This window comes from Pseudophryne corroboree, chromosome 6, assembly GCF_028390025.1.
Source record: "Pseudophryne corroboree isolate aPseCor3 chromosome 6, aPseCor3.hap2, whole genome shotgun sequence".
In the NCBI taxonomy this organism is placed as follows: Eukaryota; Metazoa; Chordata; class Amphibia; order Anura; family Myobatrachidae; genus Pseudophryne; species Pseudophryne corroboree.
The window spans coordinates 311,300,340-311,327,680 of record NC_086449.1 but is presented as its reverse complement, the minus strand read 5'-3'; the positions used below and the strand labels follow the sequence as shown (position 1 = coordinate 311,327,680).

The following is a 27,341-nucleotide window of genomic DNA, read 5'->3' as shown; positions in this document are numbered from 1 at the left end:
TATAATAACAGCCTTTTTGTCCAACTTGAGCTACTTGGCAAGTGGGAGTATGCATATATATACTTCTTCAAGGGGTCAAGAAGTCTGGTGTGACGAAACGCATTGGGTTCCCTGCATTGACCCCCTTGCCTATTTTAAGATAAGTCAGAACTCCTTACCTTTTACAAAGACCTTTAAGTTTATACCAATATTTTGAAATACTTTCTATGTTTTATTCCACTTTTATGTGATATTAAAGCTTGTTTGTATTATTGTATATTTTTGGGCTCATAAATCTTTTTTTTTTTTTTTGAAATTCTTTATTTATACGTGGTCAGGTACATTGAAAAGGCATTCTAGAAATACATGGGACAGGCGGCCAACATAGCCAGCGTCCAAGATAGACCACAAATTTCAGATACATAACAGGGTTAATCAGTGTGGGAAAACAGTCGAGTTCAAACATGGGGATCAGGGGGGGGGGGGGGGAGATGAACGGGGGGGGACGACCACATTTATATTCATACATAGTATATATCTCAAGAACAACAAGATCATAATAGAGGGGAGACAGGAAAGAGACGAAGAGAGAGAGGGTAATAGGAAGAAGAGGTAGTTGAGAAAGATAGGAGTGGGGTTAAAGAAGAATGTCGGAGAGAGAAGGTGGTAGGTGCCCATGGGTCTGCGGGGGGAGCGGGGGCAGACGGAGGGGAACGGCTAGCCACGTTCAGCAGCGAGCCAGGGGGCCCAGACTTGCTCGAAGACGTGGCCCCGGTCGTGGAGGTAATAGGTGATTTTTTCCATTGAGGCGATGTGCCAGATTTTAGTTTTAAGGGATAGTAGGGAAGGTGGTGAGGGGCTCTTCCAGTTGAGGGCGATCAGTGATTTTGCTGCCGCTAGAATGTGTGAGGTCAGCTTTTGGGAGAATTTATTGAGAAGTGGGGGGGGATAACACAGTAGGGAGATCCAGGGGTCTTTCGGCAAAGGAGATTCTAGAAGTGAGTTGAGGAGGGAGTGGACCAAATCCCAGAAGGACATGATAACCGGGCAAGTCCACCATATGTGGAGCATAGTACCTCTAGCTCCGCAGTTCCTCCAGCAGGCCGGGGAGGCGGACGGGAAGAATTTGTTGAGACGGTCGGGAGTGTAGTACCAGCGATAATAAACTTTGTAGGCCGTTTCCTTATAGGCGGTGGCAATAGAGGATTTAGCAATCCCTAGTCTCATGTCCTCCCAGTCTTCGGTTTCGGGTGGAGGCCCGAGGTCCCGTTCCCATGCGAGTTCATGGGGCCGGGATAAAGGTAGGGAGGATTCCAGTAGGAGAGAATAAAGTTGGGAAGTTATGCCTTTGGATGAGTGGGAGTTGACACATAGGGATTCAAAGGGAGTAAGGGCACGAAGTAAGGCGGTGGGGGGGAGGGAGGTTAGAAAGTGGCGTATTTGTAGGAATTGGAAGGGATTGAGTGGTTGTGAGGGGATTTTCTGCTGGAGGTCAGGTAGGGACAGCCATTGGCCCCGATCGGCAAAGTCGATTGGGAATTTAAGGCCCAGTGTTATCCACGCCCGGGATCTCGTACTCGAGAGTCCGGAGGGGAACATGGGATTCTGCCAGATGGGGGTCAAGGGTGAGGGTGTAGTAGTGAGACCCCACTTCAGAGAGAGGGTGTCCCAGGTTTTAAGGTTGAATTTGATGGTGGGAAGAAGTTTAGAGGTTGGGGGTCGAGAGGTGGAGGAGAGTCCCCATAAGGGGGTCAGGTCTGGGATGCCAATGAAGGCTGCCTCAATGTCCAACCAGGATAATGACCCTGGAGGAGCGTATGAAGTGACAATGTGGGATAAGTGGGAGGCGAGGTAGTATAGCTTAACGTCGGGAAGGCCTCTGCCTCCCGTGGAAGTTGATCTTTTCAGAGTGTTGGCTGCAATGCGGGGAGGCCTGTGGTTCCAAATAAAGCGTATAAGGGCTCGTTGGATATTGCGGAGAAAGGGGGCCGGGACCGCCACAGGAAGAGTCTGGAAAAGGTAGAGCCATTTGGGGATTATGGTCATTTTAACTGCTATGATCCTGCCCAGCCACGAGATGAAGAGACTGTTCCAAGAGGTCAGGTCGGCTAGTGTGTTGGTGAGGAGGGGCGGGAAGTTTTCTCGGAACAGGGAGTCATAGTGCGGGGTTAGGTAGATCCCTAAGTATTTAATCCTCGTGGGCTGCCATTTAAATTTAAAGTTGGCGCGAAGGGATTCAGCCTCATGTTGGGGGATATGTAGCATCATGGCCTCAGATTTGGAGTAGTTGATCTTATAGCCTGAAATAAGGCTATAGGCTTGTAGAACTGAGAATAAGTTTGGGAGTGAAATAAGGGGCTGGGTCAGGGAGAGTAGGATGTCATCTGCGAAGAGGGAAATTTTGGGATCTATCGGGCCTACCTGTACTCCGTGTATGTCCGGATGTATTCTAATTTGAGAGGCAAGGGGTTCTATGATGAGGGCAAATATTAAGGGGGAGAGGGGGCATCCCTGACGTGTGCCATTGGAGATACTAAGTGGGGCGGATGGGGTACCATTGATAAGGACGGTGGCAGAGGGGGTGGAGTATAATGCTAGGATGCTAGTGAGGAAGCCCCCGGACAGGCCATAAGCCTCCAAGGCGGGTTTCAGGAATTCCCAGGAGATCCGGTCAAATGCTTTTTCGGCATCTAAGGAGAGCATGATAGTAGGGGATCTCCTGGAATTCGAGATATGTATAAGGTCAATAGCTCGTCTGGTGTTATCTCTTGCCTGGCGGCCCGGTATAAACCCTACTTGGTCGTAGTGAACAAGGGAAGGGAGGTATGGATTAAGGCGATTGGCCAGAATTTTAGCAAAGATTTTCAGGTCTAAGTTCAGGAGAGATATGGGGCGATAGCTAGCGCAGTTAAGGGGATCTTTGCCTTCCTTGGGGATCACCACAATTCTAGCCTCTAGCATCTCAGGGGGAAAAGGGTCGCCTTGGACAATCCCATTGAACAGAGAGTGTAGGTGGGGGGAGAGAAGGGCAGAGAATTTTTTGTAATAGAGAGCCGTGAACCCGTCCGGACCCGGGGATTTGCCGATTTTTTGCATGAGTATAGTCTGAGTGATTTCATCCACCGTAATCTCTCCGTTAAGAAGGTCCAAGGCGTCCTGGGGAAGTATGGGTAGATTAGAAGCAGAGAGAAAGTGGGAGATAAGGTCGGATCGAGGTCGGGGGGAGGGACCCGGTGGAGGGGGCGGGAGGTTGTATAGATCGGTGTAGTAAGATTGGAAAGCGGCTCTAATGGCAATGGGATCCTGAACAAGTTGATTGAGAGAGTTTCTGATAGTGACAATGTTGGTTTTGGCTCTCGTGGAGCGGAGTCGAGCCGCCAGGATCTTGTCCGCCTTGTCACCCTTCTCATAAAAGGACTGGCGAAGCCACTTAAGACGCTTGGCCACTCGTGTAGTAAGGAGGAGATCAAGTTCCGCCTTAATGGTGCGGAGTTCGGACAAGACCGTTGGGTCGGAGGACGCCTTGTGTTGGGTCTCAAGTGCGTGGAGTTTAATGGAGAGCCTGTTGTATTGGGAAAGGGATTGCTTTTTGGCTTTTGAGGCTAGACTGATGAGGTGTCCACGAAGAACAGCCTTATGCGCCAGCCAGAGGGTGGATCTGGAGATATCGGGGGAGTCATTTAAGGTGAAATAGTCAGAGATTTTGTCATGAAGATGGGACCTAATCTCAGGGTTATGTAGGAGGGAGTCGTTTAGGCGCCATGTCATAGGGCGAGGACGGGAAACCAAACCTGCCAGGTCGCAGGAGATGGGAGCGTGGTCGGACCATACTAATGGGTGAATATGGGCATCGCGGAGATTCAGAGCAAGATCATGACTGAGCAGGACCATATCAATGCGGGAGTAGGAGTTATGAGGGGCAGAGTAGAAGGTATAATCGCGGGCAGAGGGATCTTTTATCCTCCAGGAGTCGTAGAGGAGTTGAGAACGCATAAGTCGGAGGAGGGATCTAGAGCGGAGGGAGTCCGATGGGGAAGGAGTAGGGGGAGAGGAAGAGCGATCTAGCTGTGGGTTGAGGACGGAGTTGAAGTCCCCTGCAAGTATAAGGTCGCCCTGGCGGACTCGGGTGAGGAGATTATCTAGCCTCGTAAAGAACCGTTCCTGTCGCTGGTTAGGGGCGTAAACGTTAACCAGGGTGCATAGATTATTATTAAGTCTCCCTACCAGGACAAGGAACCGGCCGTCTTTGTCAGTATGAGAGTCTAGGAGTTCAAAAGAGAGGTGGCGGGCTATTAAAATCGCTACTCCACGTTTTTTGGCCAGGTGATCGCAGGCGTGAAAGGAGACAGGGAATGGTTTACATTGGAGGGTGGGGTGAGAGTCGTGTACGAAGAGAGTTTCCTGTAGGAAGATCAGGTCGCCTCCATGGTGTTTAAGGGAAGCAAAGAGCTTACCCCTCTTTTGAGGGCTATTCAGGCCCTTCACGTTATGAGAGAGTACCCGGAGACCCATGAGCAGGCAACAGCGAGGTCGGCGGATTTGAAAGGGCGGAGGTGGTTAAAAATGGAGAGGGGGGAGACAGATCGGAGATATATGATGTGAGAGAGAGTGTGGTCAGAGGAGGGGGGGGGGGGGAAAGACCGGAGGGGGTGGGAGGGTGGGTAGTCGTCTGGCGGAGGAGGCCAGGACCGGTAGAGCTGACAAGGGGAAGGAATACTAGGTGTCGGGGGAGCACCTAGGTCAGCAGTAGGGCCTGGGGCCCTGTGGGGGCGCGGCATGGGGTCCAGATCGCGGATCACGAGCCGCTCGGGAAAGGACAGGAGGAAAGCCTCCCCTGGGGGTACCTGAGGGAGAGAGCTGGAGAGAAGACAGGAGGAGAAGACAGCGGGAGCGCCAGCCCCAAAGGGCGAGGAATAGGAAGGGGGGGGGGGGGGTGGAAGAGAGTAAGTCAAGTGTCAGCATGGAAACATATCAGAAGGGAGAGCTTCGAGTTTTTAGGCAGTTAGGCATTTAAGCTTTTAAACACAGTAACAATTCAACCAGGGATAACAACAAAACATTTGTGAGGCAACTAGGGGATCAAGAGGCAAGGTTACGGGGAACCTAAAGTAAAGTAGCGCCTCTGATGGGGGGATACGACCAGGAGTGATCGTCCCAATTCAATGTGGGGAGCGGTAGCTCAGAGAGGTAAAAGTTCTCAGGGAACTGGAGGTGGAGCCTGGGAGGCCGCAGAGGATGGGACCGTGAACCACTCGGAGCGAGGAGATTGAAGTGAGACCTGCTGTGTCCGTGGTGGGAGGCGTGGAGAATGGACATCTTGGTCAGGAGCGGAGATGCCCAGTCTGGAGAGGAGCATTTGGGCCTCAGGTTGGTCTCTGGCTGTGATGAGCTTCCCTTGGTGCCACACTAGGATCCGGAAAGGGAAACCCCAGCGGTACTTCACGCTGTGGCGGGAGAGCAGGGAGGTGATGGGTTTAAAGTCCCTGCGTTTAGCTAGAGTTAGGGGGGATAAATCCTGAAAAATTTGGAGCTGAGTATTTTGGAAAGTCACAGAGCCCAGTCGTCGGGCCTCCCTCATGATGGCCTCCTTTGCTGTAAAGTAGTGCATTCGGAGGATGACATCTCTGGGCTGGGAGGAGTCCTGGGAGCGAGGCCGTAAGGCCCGATGGGCTCGGTCCAGTAGGAGATGCTCCTCGGGGGTGTCAGGCGACAGGTGTGCGAAGAGACGTTTGAGGTAAAGGTCAAGATGGGTCGCCTCGATCTCTTCTGGGATGCCCCGGATCCTCATATTATTTCTCCTTGCTCTATTGTCTTGGTCCTCGTTCTCCTCCCGGAGGTGGGCAACGTCCTGACGGAGTTGATGAAGCTCGGTCTCTGCTGCTTGCTGGAATGTTACCACTTCTTCCACTCTCCTTTCAAGTTGGTCGGTTCTGGAGCCGATATCGGCTATATCGGATTTCAAGGAGTGTAGAGCTTGGACTGAGGACTTAATGTCCCGCATCTCCTTAAGGAGGGAGAGGAAGTCTTTGCGGGTGAGGGGGGTGAGATCGTCATCTTCGGCCTCCGATTCGGAGGGACCTTGGGATGGGCCGGGATTGTCAGGCCTGTTTGTGGCTGGAGTGTTTTTTTTGGTTAGAAATGGTGTGAGGTCGGACCCCTGGGATTTTTTATTACCTCTGGTCATCTTGGGAGCGCAGGGGGGTAGGTGGAGGACAGGGTGGGAAATGGAGGCGGCGCTCCCGCAGTGAGGCTCAGGACCAGGGAAGGTGAATCTGGGGGTTTAGGGAGGCATCATGGCGTGGAGCTCAGCCGAGCCCGGCAGATGGAGCCCGCCCAGGGAGGCTCAAGCGAGCAGAGGGAGGGCACCCAGCCCCGGATTGGAGGCTGATAATTTGAAGCCGCAGGAGGAGGGGCCTCGGAGACGATCTCCACCGCTCGGGGACCACGGGGGCGGGTCCTGGGCACGGACCAGCCAGTGACTGGGGTAGTCCCGCGGTTGGGTCCCGGCGGGGGGAGAGGACCGGTATGGAAACGGCCCACGGTGAGCTCCAATGTAGGCCCCAGCGGGCTTTAGGTGGTTGGAGGGGAACTGCGGTCCCAGAGACCCACAAAATGGCCGCCGCTGGAGTAGGCTGCAGGGAGCTGGAAGCTTGGGGGGATCCGGGCCGGCACTCCCCAAGAGGCAGTGTAGGCAAAAGGAGTGGAGCAGGTTCCCTCAGGCCCAGGAGGGGGACAGAGTCAGTCCCAGATTGAGGTCACAGGAGGGGGGGGGGATGGAGCTGCAGCCAGCCCCTCCAGCGTGTGAGCGGTGGCCGTCCGCGGGTGGTGTACGCTGGGGCCCAGAAGGAGGGAGCACCGCAGGGAGGTAAGAGCAGGGGAAGCGGCTTACCACTTCGCCGGGGGGATCCCCGGGCTGCACGTCCTCCGTCCTCCCGTCCGGGTCCCGAGATCCAAGATGGCCGCCGCCGCGGGGATTCCGGGCCTCTCGCAGCAGTCGGGTTCTTCTCCCTCTTGCAGCACCGCCGACCCCAGATGTCAGGTAAGGGGAGGGGGGGTCCGGCTGCACAGATCCGAGCTGGGAGTCTCGAGCGGGCACTGCGGGGTCCCCAGAGGCGGACGGCCTCCGTGACGAGTGGCGCCGGACTGAACTCGAGGCCCCGGCTTCAGGTGGGTGGACAGGCCGCAGTCCGCAGAAGCCAGTATACCGGCTTCCCGACTCCGCGGCACGGGTCCACTAGCGTGAGGGGGTCTTAGTGGTGCAGTTGAAGGTGTAATGGAGCAGTCTGGGGGTGAGGGGAGGGAAACAAGGGGATATTTTCCACAGGGAATTGAGAGCTCCCTGTATGTGCAGCCACCCTGGTCAGACTCCAGGCCACGCCCCCTGGGCTCATAAATCTTAAAATTTTAGCAATTGCATTTTAAACAACACTAGTCGCCGGTACCCTTATCCCCCCACACTCTCTCTCTCTCTCTCTATATATATATATATATTACTGTTAGTGCGTGTATAATGTACCAGATTAATAACAGCAATGCACTGTAGAAAATGCACCATAATCCTGTGCAGCATAAGGCAACATATGTATAATGTAAATGCACAGTATGCAACCTGATCCCTAGAGCAGGAGGTGGGCACTTAGGCAGTGGGGTCCACCGGGGGTTTCCCGTGTACTCCTGTGGGCCAGTCCGGAAGGTATGGGGTCTTTTGTGAATGAGAGTGGTTATTTTAAATAAATGGAAACTTCTTTTAGTCTTAGTGGTCCTTTAATTAGCATGTTATGATTGTTAATAAAAGGCACAATTCCAAATATTCCACCATCCTACCTGATGAGATCCTCTCTGTCCTGGAATATTCTGCTTGTCCTATGTACAGTGTATGGTGGGAATGTTAATCGTCCCATGTTAACCATGAGGACTGTGGAGAGTAAAGTCTGTCCTCCACTAGCAGCTTCCTCTACCTCCATGGACTCCGTCAAAGAAAACAAGAGAAGGGCTCTGGAAAATACAGCTCTGGGAGCTTTGCAAACCCGAACTGCTCGCCCAGCAATGTCTTTTGCTCTAGAAATAACACATCATAATTACCACTGCAGGGAAATGAATTATACTAAACGTACAGATGAAATATCTTGGCCCTGTGATTATTACTCTCTCCCACACCTGAAGAGAAACTCATCTAGTAAGAGTGGCTTCATCTGACCGGACTGCGCAGCTTACCCAGTATGTAGCTGACAGAGACATCACCTCTTCTCTTCACGGAAAGAGGTTTATTAATGAGGCAGTGAAAACAGTGGAGAAACAGACCAATGGAGAAGATGTCCATGGCAACCAATCAGCATCTCCCTTATATTTTATAGAATGTACTCCTTCAAAGCTCTACTGGTCCTTTCACTGCTTCACTGCTTCATGAATAGACCACTCCTTTCACTGCTTCATGAATAGACCCTTCAATATGCTTCAGTTACCCACTATTCTGCTAGCTGGTCGGAAAGGCTATATAAATATACATATTATGGCAACAGTTCCCTATTAAAAAAAAAAAAAGGTATTGTACAGATAAATTAAATCTTAGAACAAAAATCTAATGTGCTGTGCATATTTGATGTACCAAAGTTTTGCACAGCACACTGGGAAATATTTTGCAGCAAAGTTACTAGGTTTGTTTAAGGCACCTTCTGTCATCATTATTCACACCTGCAGACATACAGTAAGCAGGAAATTAAAAAAAGTATTCAGAGACAAAATAGCCAGACAGACTATTAAGGTGTAAGCAGCAGGACAGACTAGTTCAGTTCAGCAAAGTCATGCAGGCCTAGGTTTAGGCAAGTCTGAAGTGGAAGGGCCTAGGCCAACATGTAGCTTCTACATATTAATTGTGATGTGTGAGGCATCACTGGAATCCTGGGGCATGGTACCCACATCTATAATAAGTTCAGACATGCAACTTGCGATTTCTACCATGTAAAGACAGAGCAAGCTTAATAGAAAAACAAACAAAAAAAATAAACGTAAATCAGCAAATGAAAGCATGGCGGAAATGTAACAGAACATAAAAGCAGCCCATAATAGGACACAAAGGCCCTCATTCCGAGTTGATCACTCGCTGCAGTTTTTTTCGCAGCAATCAGGTTACTACTGCGCATGCATATGCGTATGCACCGCAATGCGCACGCGCATCGCATGGGTACAAACAGCAATGTTCCTGTGCAATGCTTCTAGCGACGAATCCATTCGCACAACTGATCGCAAGGAGATTGACAGGAAGAAGGCGTTTATGGGTGTCAACTGACCGTTTTCTGGGAGTGGTAGGGAAAACCCAGGCGTACCCAGGCGTGTCCAGGCGTTTGCAGGGCGGGTGTCTGACGTCAATTCCGGGACCGGACAGGCTGAAGTGATCGCAAGGGCTGAGTAAGTTCAGACCTACTCAGAAACTGCAAAAAACTTTTTCGTCCCGCTCGGCTGCACATGTGATCGCACACTTGCAAAGCGAAAATACACTTCCCCGTGGGCGGCGACTATACGTTTGCACGGCTGCAAAAAGTAGCTAGCGAGCGATCAACTCAGAATGAGGGCCAATGATGTGAAGCCAGCCATGCTATCTGCTCCAATGCAGACCACTACAATATATCGCGCACCATCTACGAGTGTGCAATTAAGACACTGGTGACATATATTTTATATATATATATAAATAAATATTAAAATATCTACTGTTAATGTGCCCTAACCCCAACATCTCATTACCTTATTAAATCCCTTAATAAACTGTACATTTTGTTAAGCGCGGCATAATTTTTAGGTACTCTAAAATAAATATGCATTAATGTTTTACTTAAGGTCTGGCATTTTGATGGAAATTCTCAGAAATACATAACATCACAACGATTCACCATACTGTAACATTTAGAGTGAAACAGGTCGATCATTACTTTTTCAGAATAGCAGCAGCAACGCTGGACTGACTCCTTCCCATACTGAATATTGAACGTTGCTTGGAAAGTTTCAGGAATTCGTCGAGAAGCTGTTGCTTTTGAGCACTGGGGTTTGTCAAGTGAAATCCCTTCGCCAAGTTCTTTAGTTCCGGTGCAGACAGGAGATCTAGGGCTTCAGAAAGCTCCTGCAGCTCACAGTCTAGGAGAACAAAAAATAAGTACAATAGGATATTGAGAGTAAACAGAAAAATCTTTTTCTTTTAAAACTCTATGTGAAATGGAACCTATGCATAGTGATGTATATCCTTTACAGGCAACCTTTGTCTTTGGAAGGAGAGCTACAAGGAAGCTGTAGCATGCACTAAAGCAAACTGGGCAAAGTGATTTGGTACAAGGAATTTGATTTCCGGCTATTAACTACTAAAGGACTGAACACAAAGCTGTTTCAGTATTTCCAGGTTTTTATTCTATCTTAAGGATTAATGTCTTGGCTATTCACATATACAGTTTTCCTTGAGCGAATACAACACAAGAAATCCTCTGGAAAAACATGAGGAGCTACAAACACACAGCAGTAATATATGTACAGCCCTATGGCGACCATGAGAAAAAGGTTCTGCCAATTTCTCAGTGTCTCCTCTGAGCCACATATATCACAGCTGTAATGCTGGGTTGAAATCAATGGATTTCTATTTGGCGCAATACGTTCTGCAGTTTTCTCAAGTTGCAATTACTTTGAAATACTGCTTGGGTGGAAACTCCTTAAGTTTACATAACTCGTCATAGTTATAAATGACTGACACATATAGACAATCATAGGAAAAGTGATTCATTTAATTTCTGATGTTAAACAATTAACCTGAGAATTATAATATGTGACGGTTATGTCCCTTATGTTTTCTAACACAATCCACAGAAGAAGGCCAACATGACCCTTCAGATGGTCTCCCTGACAGTTACTGTGGCACCACTCCACCTTTTCTCCCTTCCAACCACAGCAACTAGATGCTAGGATTGTAAAAACACTGGGAGGAGTCCATAGTAGCACATCAGTGCTACTCCATATTATCATGAGATGCTGTGAGGTCATTGCTTGCTTCTCATTGGCTACTTACTGTAAAAATGAAAGAGATAACTGTGCCAATGTTATGAAATAGCGAGCACAATCGATGAAGACTATGGGAGAGATCAGTGGACATAGACAGTATGTCCACTCATATGTTCCCATAATGAGGACAGCACATACTGTCTATGGGATTATACTGGAAGTAATGGTGTTATAGTGATGTGCCTACTGAATGTGTATACCAGCTGCAGAGATTGTACTGAGCAAGATACACCGTATAGGGCAGCAATAATATATTATGTATATTACTGTATATACTAGGACAGGCATGTCCAAACTGCGGCCCTCCAGATGTTGAGAAACTATACATCCCAGCATGCCCTGACACAGCTTTAGCATTCTCTGACAGCAAAACTGTGTCAGGGCATGCTGGGATATGTAGTTTCACAACAGCTGGAGGGCCGCAGTTTGGACATGCCTGTACTAGGATATTGCTGCACTATTTGGGAACTGTAAAGGAATCTGGGTTCCATACACAAAACACGTAACGCAGCAATGCATAATTTAAAAAACAAAACATTATTAAACATTTACAGTAAAGGAAACATGAGTATTTATAAGATGTTTGTTATGTAACCCCCTTTTAACCTCTAATGGGACTAATCCCTTAATTTACTTAGGGTTACTAGCATTCAATAATGTCTTGGATGTACCCACCCTTAACTGAGGGTATTGTACGTCTAATGTCAGTGCCACCACCCAAGTATGTTTGTGTACCTACCTCTTACACCATTTGGGCCTACTTGGGGAAACCCAAATACATTAATTAATGTCTTTAATAACACCCCTGATACCACATACACCTCACTCTTGGATGAATCAGCAGAAGCTAAGTTTATTTCTCTCATCCATTCTTTAAAACTGATGTCATATTTGCATATATTATCGACAATGCAACACAAAATGTATTCAACAACTAATAATAATTTGAAACTACCCCCCATTACTATGGCCAACCCAAGGACTCAGTGGCACCCCACAAATAGGATATATATATATATATATATATATATATATATATATATCCTATGTAAATGAATGAAGGTGCGGCACTCAGGGCTCAGGATGAAGAAAAAACAACCACTAGCATGTCTGCAACGTTTCAATCTTATTCAGATTTTCATCAGGCTTCCATAATCATACAAACAACTCTTACCTTTTAAACATCCCTGCACCAAGTGACCGCCTCCCGACATGGGCGTTCCCCCCGGCGGTGGCACACCCTGATCACGTCACAGCGTATCCCACAGGTGCCTTCCAGCATGGACTTAATCCCAGCCGTGGCGCTGTCAGGTAACGCTGCAGCGCATCATATAGGCTCCATCCAGCCCTGGTGTTCCCCCAGCGGCGGCGCTATGTAATGACGTCATCCTGCAGCTGCAGGATGCACGTCCACCCCACACATCTCCATGACAACCGGAGATAACAACGTACGTGATCTATATTAAGAATAAGTGTAATCTAAAACCAACACCCCTCACAGTATTTGGATAATAAGAGTGGACAGCATAGCTGAAATACATAGTCTATCTTATTAAAATGAAAAATCGGATCCTATGTTTATAAAGACCATCATAAACAAGATGTGTCCATAAGAATATAATTACAATTGTGGAGTAATGTGATTATCTAAATTATTAACATCTCTATTGCCGCAATTGCATTAGTGTAATCATGATTCAACCATGTTGTCCACACTTACATAATTGCACAGACTCATTAAAGGCATGCACTTACAATAAGGCTCCCAATGTTAAATTGTCATTAAGTCCTTTTGGAGCCATAACCCCCAAGCGAATGATCCATTCGGTTTCCTTCTTAATCAGAAGGGCACCCCTATCTCCACCCCTTCTAGAGGCAGGTATGTGATCTATCATTCGGTATCGTAGACTTGCAAGGCTATGACGAGCTTCTAAAAAGTGTTTCGCCACGGGCTGATCACTCTCCCCGGTTTCCAAGGCTAATTTGATTGATGAGCGGTGCACCACCATCCGTTCCTTAAATTTCCTTTGAGTCTTTCCAATATAGGATAACCCGCATGGGCACACAATCTGGTACACCACAAATGGATGGCGGTGCACTGCTCATCAATCAAATTAGCCTTGGAAACCGGGGAGAGTGATCAGCCCGTGGCGAAACACTTTTTAGAAGCTCGTCATAGCCTTGCAAGTCTACGATACCGAATGATAGATCACATACCTGCCTCTAGAAGGGGTGGAGATAGGGGTGCCCTTCTGATTAAGAAGGAAACCGAATGGATTATTCGCTTGGGGGTTATGGCTCCAAAAGTACTTAATGACAAATTAACATTGGGAGCCTTATTGTAAGTGCATGCCTTTAATGAGTCTGTGCAATTATGTAAGTGTGGACAACATGGTTGAATCATGATTACACTAATGCAATTGCGGCAATAGAGATGTTAATAATTTAGATAATCACATTACTCCACAATTGTAATTATATTCTTATGGACACATCTTGTTTATGATGGTCTTTATAAACATAGGATCCGATTTTTCATTTTAATAAGATAGACTATGTATTTCAGCTATGCTGTCCACTCTTAATATCCAAATACTCTGAGTGGTGTTGGTTTTAGATTACACTTATTCTTAATATAGATCACGTACGTTGTTATCTCCGGTTGTCATGGAGATGTGTGGGGTGGACGTGCATCCTGCAGCTGCAGGATGACGTCATTACATAGCGCCGTCGCTGGGGGAACACCAGGGCTGGATGGAGCCTATATGATGCGTTGCAGCGTTACCTGACAGCGCCACGGCTGGGATTAAGTCCATGCTGGAAGGCACCTGTGGGATACGCTGTGACGTGATCAGGGTGTGCCACCGCCGGGGGGAACGCCCATGTCGGGAGGCGGTCACTTGGAGCAGGGATGTTTAAAAGGTAAGAGTTGTTTGTATCATTATGGAAGCCTTATGAAAATAAGAATTTACTTACCGATAATTCTATTTCTCGTAGTCCGTAGTGGATGCTGGGACTTCCGTAAGGACCATGGGGAATAGCGGCTCCGCAGGAGACTGGGCACAAAAGTAAAAGCTTTAGACTAGCTGGTGTGCACTGGCTCCTCCCCCTATGACCCTCCTCCAAGCCTCAGTTAGGATACTGTGCCCGGACGAGCGTACATAATAAGGAAGGATTTTGAATCCCGGGTAAGACTCATACCAGCCACACCAATCACACCGTACAACCTGTGATCTGAACCCAGTTAACAGTATGATAAACGTAGGAGCCTCTGAAAAGATGGCTCACAACAATAAACAACCCGATTTTTTTGTAACAATAACTATATACAAGTATTGCAGACAATCCGCACTTGGGATGGGCGCCCAGCATCCACTACGGACTACGAGAAATAGAATTATCGGTAAGTAAATTCTTATTTTCTCTGACGTCCTAGCGGATGCTGGGACTTCCGTAAGGACCATGGGGATTATACCAAAGCTCCCAAACGGGCGGGAGAGTGCGGATGACTCTGCAGCACCGAATGAGAGAACTCCAGGTCCTCCTCAGCCAGGGTATCGAATTTGTAAAATTTAGCAAACGTGTTTGCCCCTGACCAAGTAGCTGCTCGGCAAAGTTGTAAAGCCGAGACCCCTCGGGCAGCCGCCCAAGATGAGCCCACTTTCCTTGTGGAATGGGCTTTTACAGATTTTGGCTGTGGCAGGCCTGCCACAAAATGTGCAAGCTGAATTGTACTACAAATCCAACGAGCAATCGTCTGCTTAGAAGCAGGAGCACCCAGCTTGTTGGGTGCATACAGGATAAACAGCGAGTCAGATTTTCTGACTCCAGCCGTCCTGGAAACATATATTTTCAGGGCCCTGACTACGTCCAGCAACTTGGAGTCCTCCAAGTCCCTAGTCGCCGCAGGTACCACAATAGGCTGGTTCATGTGAAACGCTGAAACCACCTTAGGGAGAAATTGAGGGCGAGTCCTCAGTTCTGCCCTGTCTGAATAAAAAATTAGGTAAGGGCTTTTATATGATAAAGCCGCCAATTCAGAGACACGCCTGGCTGAAGCCAGGGCTAACAGCATGACCACTTTCCATGTGAGATATTTCAATTCCACAGTGGTGAGTGGTTCAAACCAATGTGATTTTAGGAGACTCAACACTACATTGAGATCCCAAGGTGCCACTGGAGGCACAAAAGGAGGCTGTATATGCAGTACCCCTTTGACAAACGTCTGAACTTCAGGCACTGAAGCCAGTTCTTTTTGGAAGAAGATTGACAGGGCCGAAATTTGAACCTTAATGGACCCTAATTTTAGGCCCATAGATAGTCCTGTTTGCAGGAAATGCAGGAAACGACCCAGTTGAAATTCCTCTGTAGGGGCCTTCTTGGCCTCACACCACGCAACATATTTCCGCCAAATGCGGTGATAATGTTTTGCGGTTACATTCTTTCTGGCCTTGACCAGGGTAGGGATGACTTCATCTGGAATGCCTTTTTCCTTCAGGATCCGGCGTTCAACCTCCATGCCGTCAAACGCAGCCGCGGTAAGTCTTGAAACAGACAAGGTCCCTGCTGGAGCAGGTCCTTTCTGAGAGGTAGAGGCCACGGGTCCTCCGTGAGCATCTCTTGCAGTTCCGGGTACCAAGTTCTTCTTGGCCAATCCGGAGCCACGAGTATAGTTCTTACTCCTCTCCTTCTTATGATTCTCAGTACTTTGGGTATGAGAGGCAGAGGAGGGAACACATACACCGACTGGTACACCCACGGTGTTACCAGAGCGTCCACCGCTATTGCCTGAGGGTCCCTTGACCTGGCGCAATATCTGTCCAGTTTTTTGTTGAGACGGGACGCCATCATGTCCACCTTTGGTTTTTCCCAACGGTTTACAATCACTTGGAAGACTTCTGGGTGAAGTCCCCACTCCCCCGGGTGGAGGTCGTGTCTGCTGAGGAAGTCTGCTTCCCAGTTGTCCACTCCCGGAATGAACACTGCTGACAGTGCTACCACATGATTTTCCGCCCAGCGGAGAATCCTTGCAGCTTCTGCCATTGCCCTCCTGCTTCTTGTGCCGCCCTGTCTGTTGACGTGGGCGACTGCCGTGATGTTGTCCGATTGGATCAATACCGACTGACCCTGAAGCAGAGGCCTTGCTTGACTTAGGGCATTGTAAATGGCCCTTAGTTCCAGGATATTTATGTGAAGAGACGTTTCCATGCTTGACCACAAGCCCTGGAAATTTCTTCCCTGTGTGACTGCTCCCCAGCCTCTCAGACTGGCATCCGTGGTCACCAGCATCCAATCCTGAATGCCGAATCTGCGGCCCTCTAGAAGATGAGCACTCTGTAACCACCACAGGAGAGACACCCTTGTCCTTGGAGATAGGGTTATCCGCTGATGCATCTGAAGATGCGATCCGGACCATTTGTCCAGCAGATCCCACTGATCCACCCGTGCTGACGTAGCACTACCTGAGACAGTGCTACTCCGAACTCTAACTGTTCCCTGGATCTTGCCCTTATCAGGAGATCGTCCAAGTAAGGGATAATTAAGACGCCTTCTCTTCGAAGAAGAATCATCATTTCGGCCATTACCTTGGTAAAGACCCGGGGTGCCGTGGACAATCCAAACGGCAGCGTCTGAAACTGATAATGACAGTTTTGAACCACAAACCTGAGGTACCCCTGGTGAGAAGGGAAGATTGGGACATGGAGATAAGCATCTTTGATGTCCAGAGATACCATATAGTCCCCTTCTTCCAGGGTCGCTATCACTGCTCTGAGTGATTCCATCTTGAATTTGAACCTTTTTATGTAAGTGTTCAAGGATTTCAGATTTAAAATTGGTCTCACCGAGCCGTCCGGCTTCGGTACCACAAACAGTGTGGAATAATACCCCTTTCCCTGTTGTAGGAGGGGTACCTTGATTATCACCTGCTGGGAATACAGCTTGTGAATAGCTTCCAATACTGCCTCCCTGTCGGAGGGAGACGTTGGAAGAGCAGACTTCAGGAATCGGCGAGGGGGAGACGTCTCGAATTCCAATTTGTACCCCTGTGATACTACCTGCAGGATCCAGGGGTCCACTTGCGAGTGAGCCCACTGCGCGTTGAAATTTTTGAGACGGGCCCCCACCGTGCCTGAGTCCGCTTGTAAAGCCCCAGCATCATGCTGAAGACTTGGCAGAAGCGGGGGAGGGCTTCTGCTCCTGGGAAGAGGCTGCCTGGTGCAGTCTTTTTCCTCTTCCTCTACCCCGGGGCAGAAATGAGTGGCCTTTTGCTCGCTTGTTCTTATAGGAACGAAAGGACTGAGTTTGAAAAGACGGTGTCTTTTTCTGCTAAGAGGTGACCTGGGGTAAAAAGGTGGACTTTCCAGCCGTTGCCGTGGCCACCAGGTCTGATAGACCGACCCCAAATAACTCCTCCCCTTTATACGGCAATACTTCCATATGTCGTTTGGAATCTGCATCACCTGACCACTGTCGCGTCCATAACGCCCTTCTGGCAGAAATGGACATCGCACTCACTCTTGATGCCAGGGTGCAAATATCCCTCTGTGCATCCCGCATATATAGTAATGCATCCTTTAAATGCTCTATAGTTAATAAAATACTGTCCCTATCCAGGGTATCAATATTTTCAGTCAGGGAATCCGACCAAGCCACTCCAGCGCTGCACATCCAGGCTGAGGCGATTGCTGGTCGCAGTATAACACCAGTATGTGTGTATATACCTTTTAGGATATTTTCCAGCCTTCTATCAGCTGGTTCCTTGAGGGCGGCCGTATCAGGAGACGGTAACGCCACTTGTTTTGATAAGCGTGTGAGCGCCTTATCTACCCTAGGGGGTGTTTCCCAACGTGCCCTAACCTCTGGCGGGAAAGGGTATAGTGCCAATAATTTGTTAGAAATCAGCAGTTTTTTATCGGGGGAAACCCACGCTTTATCACACACCTCATTTAATTCCTCTGATTCAGGAAAAACTACTGGTAGTTTTTTCACACCCCACATAATACCCTTTTTTGTGGTACTTGTAGTGTCAGAAATGTTCAATGCCTCCTTCATTGCCGTGATCATGTAACGTGTGGCCCTACTGGACATTACGTTTGTCTCCTCACCGTCGACACTGGATTCAGTATCTGTGTCTGGGTCTGTGTCGACCATCTGAGGTAACGGGCGTTTTAGCGCCCCTGACGATGTCTGAGACGCCTGAACAGGCACTAACTGATTTGCCGGCTGTCTCATGTTGTCAACAGTTTTTTGCAAAGTGCTGACATTGTCACGTAATTCTTTAAATACGACCATCCAGTCAGGTGTCGACTCCCTAGGGGGTGACATCACTAACACAGGCAATTGCTCTGCTTCCACATCATTTTCCTCCTCATACATGTCGACACAATCGTACCGACACCCAGCACACACACAGGGAATGCTCTGATAGAGGACAGGACCCCACTAGCCCTTTGGGGAGACAGAGGGAGAGTTTGCCAGCACACACCAGAGCGCTATATATATGCAGGGATAACCTTATATAAGTGTTACTCCCTGTTATAGCTGCTGTATTATATATTAGCTGCCAATAGTGCCCCCCCTCTCTTGTTTTACCCTGATTCTTGTAGCAGGACTGCAGGGGAGAGTCAGGGAGCCGTCCTTCCAGCGGAGCTGTGAGGGAAAATGGCGCTTGTGTGCTGAGGAGATAGGCTCCGCCCCCTTCTCGGCGGCCTTTTCTCCCGCTTTTTTCAGGAAAACTGGCAGGGGTTAAATGCATCCATATAGCCTAGGAGCTATATGTGATGCATTTCTTTAGCCATATAAGGTTTTTATAGTGTTTTATTGCGTCTCAGGGCGCTCCCCCCCCAGCGCCCTGCACCCTCAGTGACCGGAGTGTGAAGTGTGCTGAGAGCAATGGCGCACAGCTGCAGTGCTGTGCGCTACCTTATTTGAAGACAGGAACGTCTTCTGCCGCCGCTTTCTCCGGACCTCTTCGCTCTTCTGGCTCTGTAAGGGGGCCGGCGGCGCGGCTCCGGGACCCATCCAGGCTGAACCTGTGATCGTCCCTCTGGAGCTAATGTCCAGTAGCCAAGAAGCCCAATCCACTCTGCACGCAGGTGAGTTCGCTTCTTCTCTCCTTAGTCCCTCGGTGCAGTGAGCCTGTTGCCAGCAGTACTCACTGAAAATAAAATACCTATTTAAACTTTTACTTCTAAGCAGCTCAGGAGAGCCACCTAGCATGCACCCTTCTCGTTCGGGCACAAAAATCTAACTGAGGCTTGGAGGAGGGTCATAGGGGGAGGAGCCAGTGCACACCAGCTAGTCTAAAGCTTTTACTTTTGTGCCCAGTCTCCTGCGGAGCCGCTATTCCCCATGGTCCTTACGGAAGTCCCAGCATCCACTAGGACGTCAGAGAAAATCTGAATAAGATTGAAACGTTGCAGACATGCTAGTGGTTGTTTTTTCTTCATCCTGAGCCCTGAGTGCTGCACCTTCATTCATTTACCTACATTGTACTTCGTTACTGTGAGGGCACCGGGTTTATTTCAATGGAGGAGTGCCGGACTTACCATGATATATATATATATATATATATATATATATACACACATACAATCAAGAAATTTTGATGGGCATTTCTGGGTGACTAGGATGGTGGAGGGGGTGTCAGGTGGGCGTCTTAATAAGACGCCGGTGGCCACGACATTAGCATGCAGCTACTACTACCCCTTTCACACTGCACAAATATGCTGGGTCGACACAGGTCGGCGTGCGGTGTGAAAACGCCATAGTCAAAATCCCGGGTCGTCTGACCCGGTAATTCAAGCCGGGAATAAAGCAGTGTTATTCCCGGGTTGAATACCGGGTCAGTGGCAGCGTAAACGGGCTCCCGATCACTACAACTGGAATAGGCGGTGCGGAGATGACCCCCCCCGCGCTATGGCAACCCGCCCGGCATATGTGGGATCCGGCATTGGCGGTGTGAAAGGGGTATACTTCACTGCATCCACCTCTAAATCACCCCAATATATTATTAAGCATTAACAATGATAAATTACATATTACTGGGTACTAATGCACACACTGTCTTTTCTGGTGCAGGTTCCCCCAATTGAATAGTCAGTGCCACGTCTTTGAAATTAATAGTTTATTGAAGATTTGTAGTAAGGCATCAATACAGAAGTGTCTTGCTCATCTGGTACAGCATGTGATAAGCTGCATAAAGTTAAGTTGCCCGTTCTCCAGACAGTTTACGCCTATTTTGTCTTTGACGATCCTACAGCTGGAATCAGATAAACAAGCTTTTTATCCCTGCAGAGTACCAGTGTCTTGCTGTGGATTTTTAACAGACTCTGCAAGAATAAAAAGAGCGTTTATTCTGATTCCAACAATAGGATTGTCAGAAATAAATAAACAGGCGTAAACTGTCTGAAGAACCGGGCAGCAGTACTGTGAAACACGTAACAAAGTTTATTAAGTTTATCGCATACTGTACCAGAAGATCAAGACACGTTTGTATTGATGCCTTACTACAAATCTTCAATAAACTATTTATTTAGAAGAAGTGGGACTAACTTTTCATTGGGGGAACCTGCACCAGTAAAGACAGTATTTGGATTCTGTTGGAGAATTTCTGGAATTTTTTCCTTCTTTCAAGGTAGCAAAAACCACCAATTATTTGGACCTAATGCCCCAAGCTGTTAGAGTGCTATTCTGCATATTTCTTCTCACTGGGTACTAAGCCCAGGCAGGGACAAAACAAGGGTGTGTGAGCAGTGCTCCTGCCAATGGTACAAGGCTGACAAGGTGGTACCATTTGCTGCCCTGTATTTGGCTTGCAAGATGCCTGGAACGCCACCTCCAGCTTGGAGAGGCACACGGCTTCCTGGTCCCAGCCCGCACGTTATGAGATCACATGCATGGGGGAGGCGGGGTGGTGTGTTCGGCCCAAGGCATATTAGTGTCATGCTACAAAACTGGGCATAGGAATATTACCATCTCAAAACAGGATTTTGACATTGACCGCTACCTTTTTTAATTTTTAAAATTACTACTGCGCCATCTGCTTGTGAACATCATTCCCAACGTCAGTGATTTCAAACCACCTGCAGAAATAGAGATCCAAGCAGGGCTGGGGGATGGACTACTCATGTCCCACTGGGAGCAAATGACTGGCTCTAGAGACAAAGCTTACACATAACTTAGGGGGTCATTCCGACCCGATCGCTCGCTGCAGTTTGTCGCAGCGATCGGGTCGGAACTGCGCATGATGCTTTTCAGAATAACATAACAGATCAGAAATAGTTTGGTGAAGAGTATGGTGTTATGCCCAACTAACATAATGCCTACAAACAAAGAAAAAAATACCTGTTTGCAGAAATCCATTCTGATTCAGTTCCTCAATAAAGGGCATTAAATCTGCACCAATTTCAGAATATTCTATTTTGTTTATTTTTATCCAGTTCATCTTGCGTTGGAATAGCCGGACATACAACTTTTGTCCACCGGCTTTAACAATAACAGTAGGGAGGAGAAAAAGAAACTTGTCAATAATTAGAAAAACAGACAAATCTGAATTAACCACTTTAAAAACACAGGAATTTCATTTGAAAATATACAGGTTGAGTGTCCCTTATCCAAAATGCTTGGAACCAGAAGTATTTTGGATATGGGATTTTTCCGTATTTTGGAATAATTGCATACCATAATGAGATATCATGGTGATGGGACCTAAATCTAAGCACAGAATGCATGTATGTTACATATACATCTTATACCAGAGGTTCTCAAACTCGGTCCTCGGGAGCCCACACAGTGCATGTTTTGCAGGTAACCCAGCAGGTGCACAGGTGTATTAATTACTCACTGACACATTTTAAAAGGTCCACAGGTGAAGCTAATTATTTCACTTGCGATTCTGTGAGGAGACCTGCAAAACATGCACTGTGTGGGGTCCTGAGGACCGAGTTTGAGAACCTCTGCCTTATACACACAGCCTGAAGGTCATTTTAGCCAATATTTTTTATAACTTTGTGTATTAAACAAAGTGTGTCTACATTCACACAATTCATTTATGTTTCATATACACCTTATACACACAGCCTGAAGGTCATTTAATACAATATTTTTAATAACTTTGTGTATTAAACAAAGTTTGTGTACATTGAGCCATCAAAAAACAAAGGTTTCACTATCTCACTCTCAAAAAAGTCCGTATTTCGGAATATTCCGTATTTCGGAATATTTGGATATGGGATACTCAACCTGTACCAATTATACTCCTGTATTCTCTCTTCTTTATGAATACGTTTTAATATGACAAAGTAAAATTTGCTAAAATAGCCACACAAAAACTAATACAACTAGGCAGGTCCCTCTTACAGCACTGATAGGAACGCTTTCTATTACTCTACGTAGTTAGAAGGCAAAAACGGCAAATGCCATTCATCAAACCAATATTAATAAGCACTCCAATGGGTCATGCATTCTACTGGCTGCCAATGGACAGCAGCTACTATAAGTCATGGTCAGTTTCAGAGCTTTTAAAAAGCAAATCGTAAAATGGAGATGGTATTCAAATTATGCTGACCACACACTTCAATATCATCATTATGCCCAGTGTGTAGCCAGACTGTAGATTGGAGCTTGGGCCAAGTATCTGGCTCAGGTGATTTGTAGGTTCCATGTGACAGCCAGCGTCAGCGCTGTGTGTCAGTTTAGAAGTGAACTAGTATTTTGGACTCATCATTTGCTGGGTTGCTAGCTATTGTGCCTGGCATTGCAGGTCATAATCTGGTTAATTATCCAATATTTTTGGAGCCCCATGTGCATTAAAATGGTCTTTAGTAAATGCTGGAGGTATCTGCTGCGGCCCCATGACAAGCAAGCCCCATAAAATTCCATGGTGCTGCGATGTGTTGCTTATAGAAGCCTATGGGATTGTTTTCATAAGAAGGATCACTCAGGTTAAGGAGATTATTAAAGTGCCAATAATTGTTCTTATGGTACAGCGGGTAAAATAAGTATTGAACACATCAACGTTTTTCTCATTAAATATGTTTCTAATTGGGCTATTGTAATCAATGTTTCACCAAATGTCATAAACAACCCATGCAATTCACATATGCAAAGAAATCAAACCATAGATGTCCATAAATGAAGTTATGGGTAACAGTGTGAAATGACACAGGGGGCCAAATGTAGAGTGAGAGCTTCAGAAAGTGAGAGATTTGGTAAGGTTTTTCAGTTGTTTTTTTTAAAGTGGCAATCATTTACACTACAAAACCAGGTTGATCTTGCTGTGTAAATGATTGCCACTTTAAAAAAAAATAAAAAAACCTGCAAAACCTTACCAAATCTCTCACTTTTTGAAACTCTCACTCTATTACATTTGGCCCAGGGAAAGTATTGAACACATGAAGAAAGGGTGGTGCAAAAAGGCATGGAAAGCCAAGACACCATCTGAAATCTATCAGTAATTAGACAGCAATACTTCCCCTTGTCAGCGTAAATTAATATAAGCTGGTTCAGTCCCAACTGATGGCCTATGAAAAGGTGTCTCATTACCAAAGGTGTCACACAAGAAACATCTCATGATGGGTAAAAGCAAAGAGTTACAGAAGGATTTCTAAACATTGGAATGTTCAGTGAGCACTCTTTGGTCCATAATCCAGAAGTGGAAAGAACATAATTTCACAATAAACCGGCCACGACCAAGTGCTCCTCACAAGATTTCTGACAGAGGAGTGAAAAGAATTATCAGAAGGGTTGTCCAAGAGCCAAGGACCACTTGTGGAGTGCTTCAGAAAGACCTGGAATTAGCAGGTACAATTGTTTCAATGAAAACAAAAAGTAATGCACTCAACCACCAGGGCCTGTATGCAGGGTCGGCAACAGAAATCTTGGGGCCCGGTACATTGATATCTCTGGGGCCTCCCACCTTCAACCCCCCTGAGAGAGAGAGAGAGAGACCAGGGAGAGAAGGATGGTGTCAGACTGAGATAGAGAGGGTTTCATGGAAAAAGAGCGAAGAATAGAAAGAGAAAGGGGAGAGTGATATAAAGGGTGTCAGGGAGAGAGAAGTGCCAGAGAGGAAGAGGAGAGAGAGAGAAGGGGAGTGAGGGTGAAAGAGAAGGGGGGGAGGGAGAGAGAGGGAGGGGGGAGAAAGAAAGGGGCGCGAGAGAGAGAGAGACTCAGTGAGAAACTGTTGTTAGGGAGAGGAAAACACAGTGTCAGGGAGAGAGAGGGAGAAGGAGACAGTGCGTGATGATTCAGAGATTAACACAGCCGCGCGTCTGTACGCAACGCACACGTCCATCTGGTCAGCGCACGCACATCAGTCGCAATGCATATGCGACCCTTCTCCTTGTGGCCAAAAGGTGACTGACAGTGGCGGCCGTTTGGGGGGGGGGGGGCAGCGTTTCGGCATTGTGGGGCTGTGGCGGGCAAAACGGGGCATGTCGGTAGTATTTTCAGGGCGGCTGCATGATGTCACACGTAGCCACTCCGAGAAAAAATGGCGCCGGACCGCCTGCCAACACGGCAGAGGTCAACCACTAATCAATACATCCGCAATTAAATTGTGGACGCATCGCGGGGTGACCCCACACATGCTGGGCAGCCCCCAGCATGTTAGTAGATGGAAGCAGATCTTGCTGCAGGAAGCAAGATCTATGTCCATCTCTGAATAAGCCCCGGTGTCAGAGAGAGAGAGAGAGAGAGAGAGAGAGAGAGAGGGGGGGGGGGAAGCGAGTAGGAGAGACATTACCTGACTGCACTGCAGCACATGGCATGTCTCTCACGGGGGCAGGCAGATCTCAGTATTAGGCTCCGCCCCCTGAATACTCGCAAATCGCGTCACTGCTGCTCAGCTCTGCTGCCTGGAGCCAGCCTGGTAATCGGGAAGAGGGAGGGGTGGGTCAGAGGGCCCTGATAACTGGTTTGTTTTTATTGTGCCCACTTGTACCTGGCAGGACATAGTAGAATCGCGCCACTCTATTTTGTGCCTGTGAGTAGCGGGGCCCCCCTGTCGCCAGGCCTGCCTGTGTGCACGTTCACCATGCAAGACTCCATTGCTTAAGAAAAAGCATGCTGAAGCTGGTTTAAAGTTTGCTGCACAACATTTGGACAGGCCTGTGAAATACTGGAGAATATAGGGCCTAACACAGACCTGATCGCAGCAGCAAATTTGTTAGTAAATGGGCAAAACCATGTGAACTGCAGGTGGGACAGATATAACATATGCAGAGAGAGTTGGATTTGGGTATGGTGTGTTCAAACTGAAATCTAAACTGCAGTGTAAAAATAGGATTTTAATACCTACCGGTAAATCCTTTTCTCCGAGTCCATAAAGGTGTCAAAGTCAAAAATATTACATAGAGAGAACATTCAAACCACACACACATTTAAGTCGCTATACTTACAAATATGCGCAGCGAGCACAGCAATATATGGAAACACACGCATTTGCTCGGACATGGCACAGAGATGGATTCGGCGCTTGTTTCATACAGTACATGGTTATAATAATGAACAGCACCAGACATCATGAAGATTTAGAATTGGCTGATGAATTGATGTCATGAATACGTATCATTTGAACAGAACCAGATGTGCCCATCATGTTTGGTATTGAAGCAAGCAGAATGATGTGTGGGTTAGTTTGATGCTGGTTGTGAAGTTGTGGGACATTGCAGCAGATAGATATGATTATATGTATAAAAGCTAAGATCACATTGTTAGAACAATGGATGCTCAAGACAACCTTTTACTAAGTTTTCAGGGCTGAATCTGATCAGCATATACAAAGAAAGAAAGACCCCTCCCCCAGGTACTGGTCAAACAGGAAGGTAGTGGTCAGGTGTGGCCTCAGAGAACAGATGTAATGTAGCTACACTCAGAACAAAGCACACAGCAAGCATGGCTGGATCATCACCGGGCTCCTTAGAAAAGACTAAGTATCAACTCAATATCTCATGGCTGATTGGCATAGAATAGTTTTAAATATGTGTTTGTAGCAATGTAGTTGTAGAACGGTTGGCATAGCTTAGTTAGTTTGGAGATACAAATGGCTTAAGGTTAACGAGGTTTGGGCAGTTGTGTGATTGTTGGGTGTTTGTGGATACTCTGTGAAGTCTGTGATGAATTGGAACAGTATACAATCTGTAGTATAGTATTTGTGGTATTTGTTTGCCTATGGAGATTTAAAATAGATTGTGCTGGTTAGTTATACTATATATCTTGTTAATCATAAATACCACCATGCAGTTACGTTTGTGTTAATTACATTGTGATCTGGTCTTGTGATGAATATGCTCTGGTTATTGAGATACTGAAGTTGTTTGGGAATGTGAAATTATAAGATGGTTCTAGGAAGTTGGATTACATTGTGAAAGGTGATTTAGATGGTTTGGAATTGTAAAATCAGAACATATGCATTGTTCTGAGGCTTGGACATTTTGGAATAAAATGGAGTCTTGTGTCTTCTGCTATGTGATTGTGGTGTAGTAGAGAGTGCCATGTGTTTGGACCTGCAAATCTAAAATGGCTGCTGCTGGATGTCTTCCCCTCCCCCTTTCAGCCATGTGGTGTAGTCTTTGGAATCAAGTGGAGTTTTCCCAAAATGGAGTCTAGCTTCTGTCCCATGATATAGGGACAGCCAGTATGAGTAAGCTCAAGTATTTCATCAGCATTGACTAACTGCGCAGCGATTGTTCCTCACATGTGTAAGCTTCTCTGCAATCATATTGATCTTCTTGTTACTGTGAGCCATTTCTCTCTTTCTCTCTCTCTCTCTCTCTTCTCTTTCTTCCCGTATTTTCCCTTGATTAGATTGTATTGTATTGTATTGTATTTCTGGTGTAGTTATCTGGTTAGGTAGTCTCTGTTATATTGTAGTGTATCATTTGTACTGTGTTTCTTTTTGCAAGTATAATAGTCATAATACATATAATAGGCTTTGGACCCTAAACCCAGGTATCTGTGTATTTCTTATAGTGTTAAGTATTCTCTGAGCGTCGGTGACGCTCAAACAGCTTTGTAGTTAATCAGGTTACACCAGGTTGCACTTACACCCTGTCTCTACACTAAGGTATACTGTGTATCTCATTGTTAAAGGTATAGATATAAAGTTTAACGTTGTGAGCGTCTGCGCCGCTGGTGATCTTCTTGTGGTCTCGAGCGTCCGCTACGCCATAGCGAAACATTACGTTAGTCAGCGGCCAATAGCGTGCCTGCCTGTGATCTCTGGGCCGTGAGCGAACGCGACGCTTGAGCGTCTCGCCTACGGCTGAGCGATCGTTACGCAACTTGCGTACCCTTACGGTACTTCTTACGTAGATAGCGTA

General features: G+C 47.1%; 1 protein-coding gene across 4 annotated transcripts in view; it reads right to left on the bottom strand.

Annotated features, from left to right (window-relative positions):
* Positions 1 to 27,341, bottom strand: part of FAN1 (FANCD2 and FANCI associated nuclease 1) — a 112,736-nt gene that overhangs the window by 19,390 nt on the left and 66,005 nt on the right. For all 4 annotated transcript variants that reach the window (XM_063926243.1, XM_063926245.1, XM_063926242.1 and 1 more), the window contains exons 3-5: positions 21,364 to 21,504; positions 9,906 to 10,107; positions 7,804 to 8,037 (exon numbers count right to left, since the gene is read on the bottom strand). In XM_063926243.1, the coding sequence (XP_063782313.1) occupies positions 7,804 to 8,037; positions 9,906 to 10,107; positions 21,364 to 21,504 (577 nt within the window). The remainder of the gene's footprint in view (positions 1 to 7,803; positions 8,038 to 9,905; positions 10,108 to 21,363; positions 21,505 to 27,341) is intronic.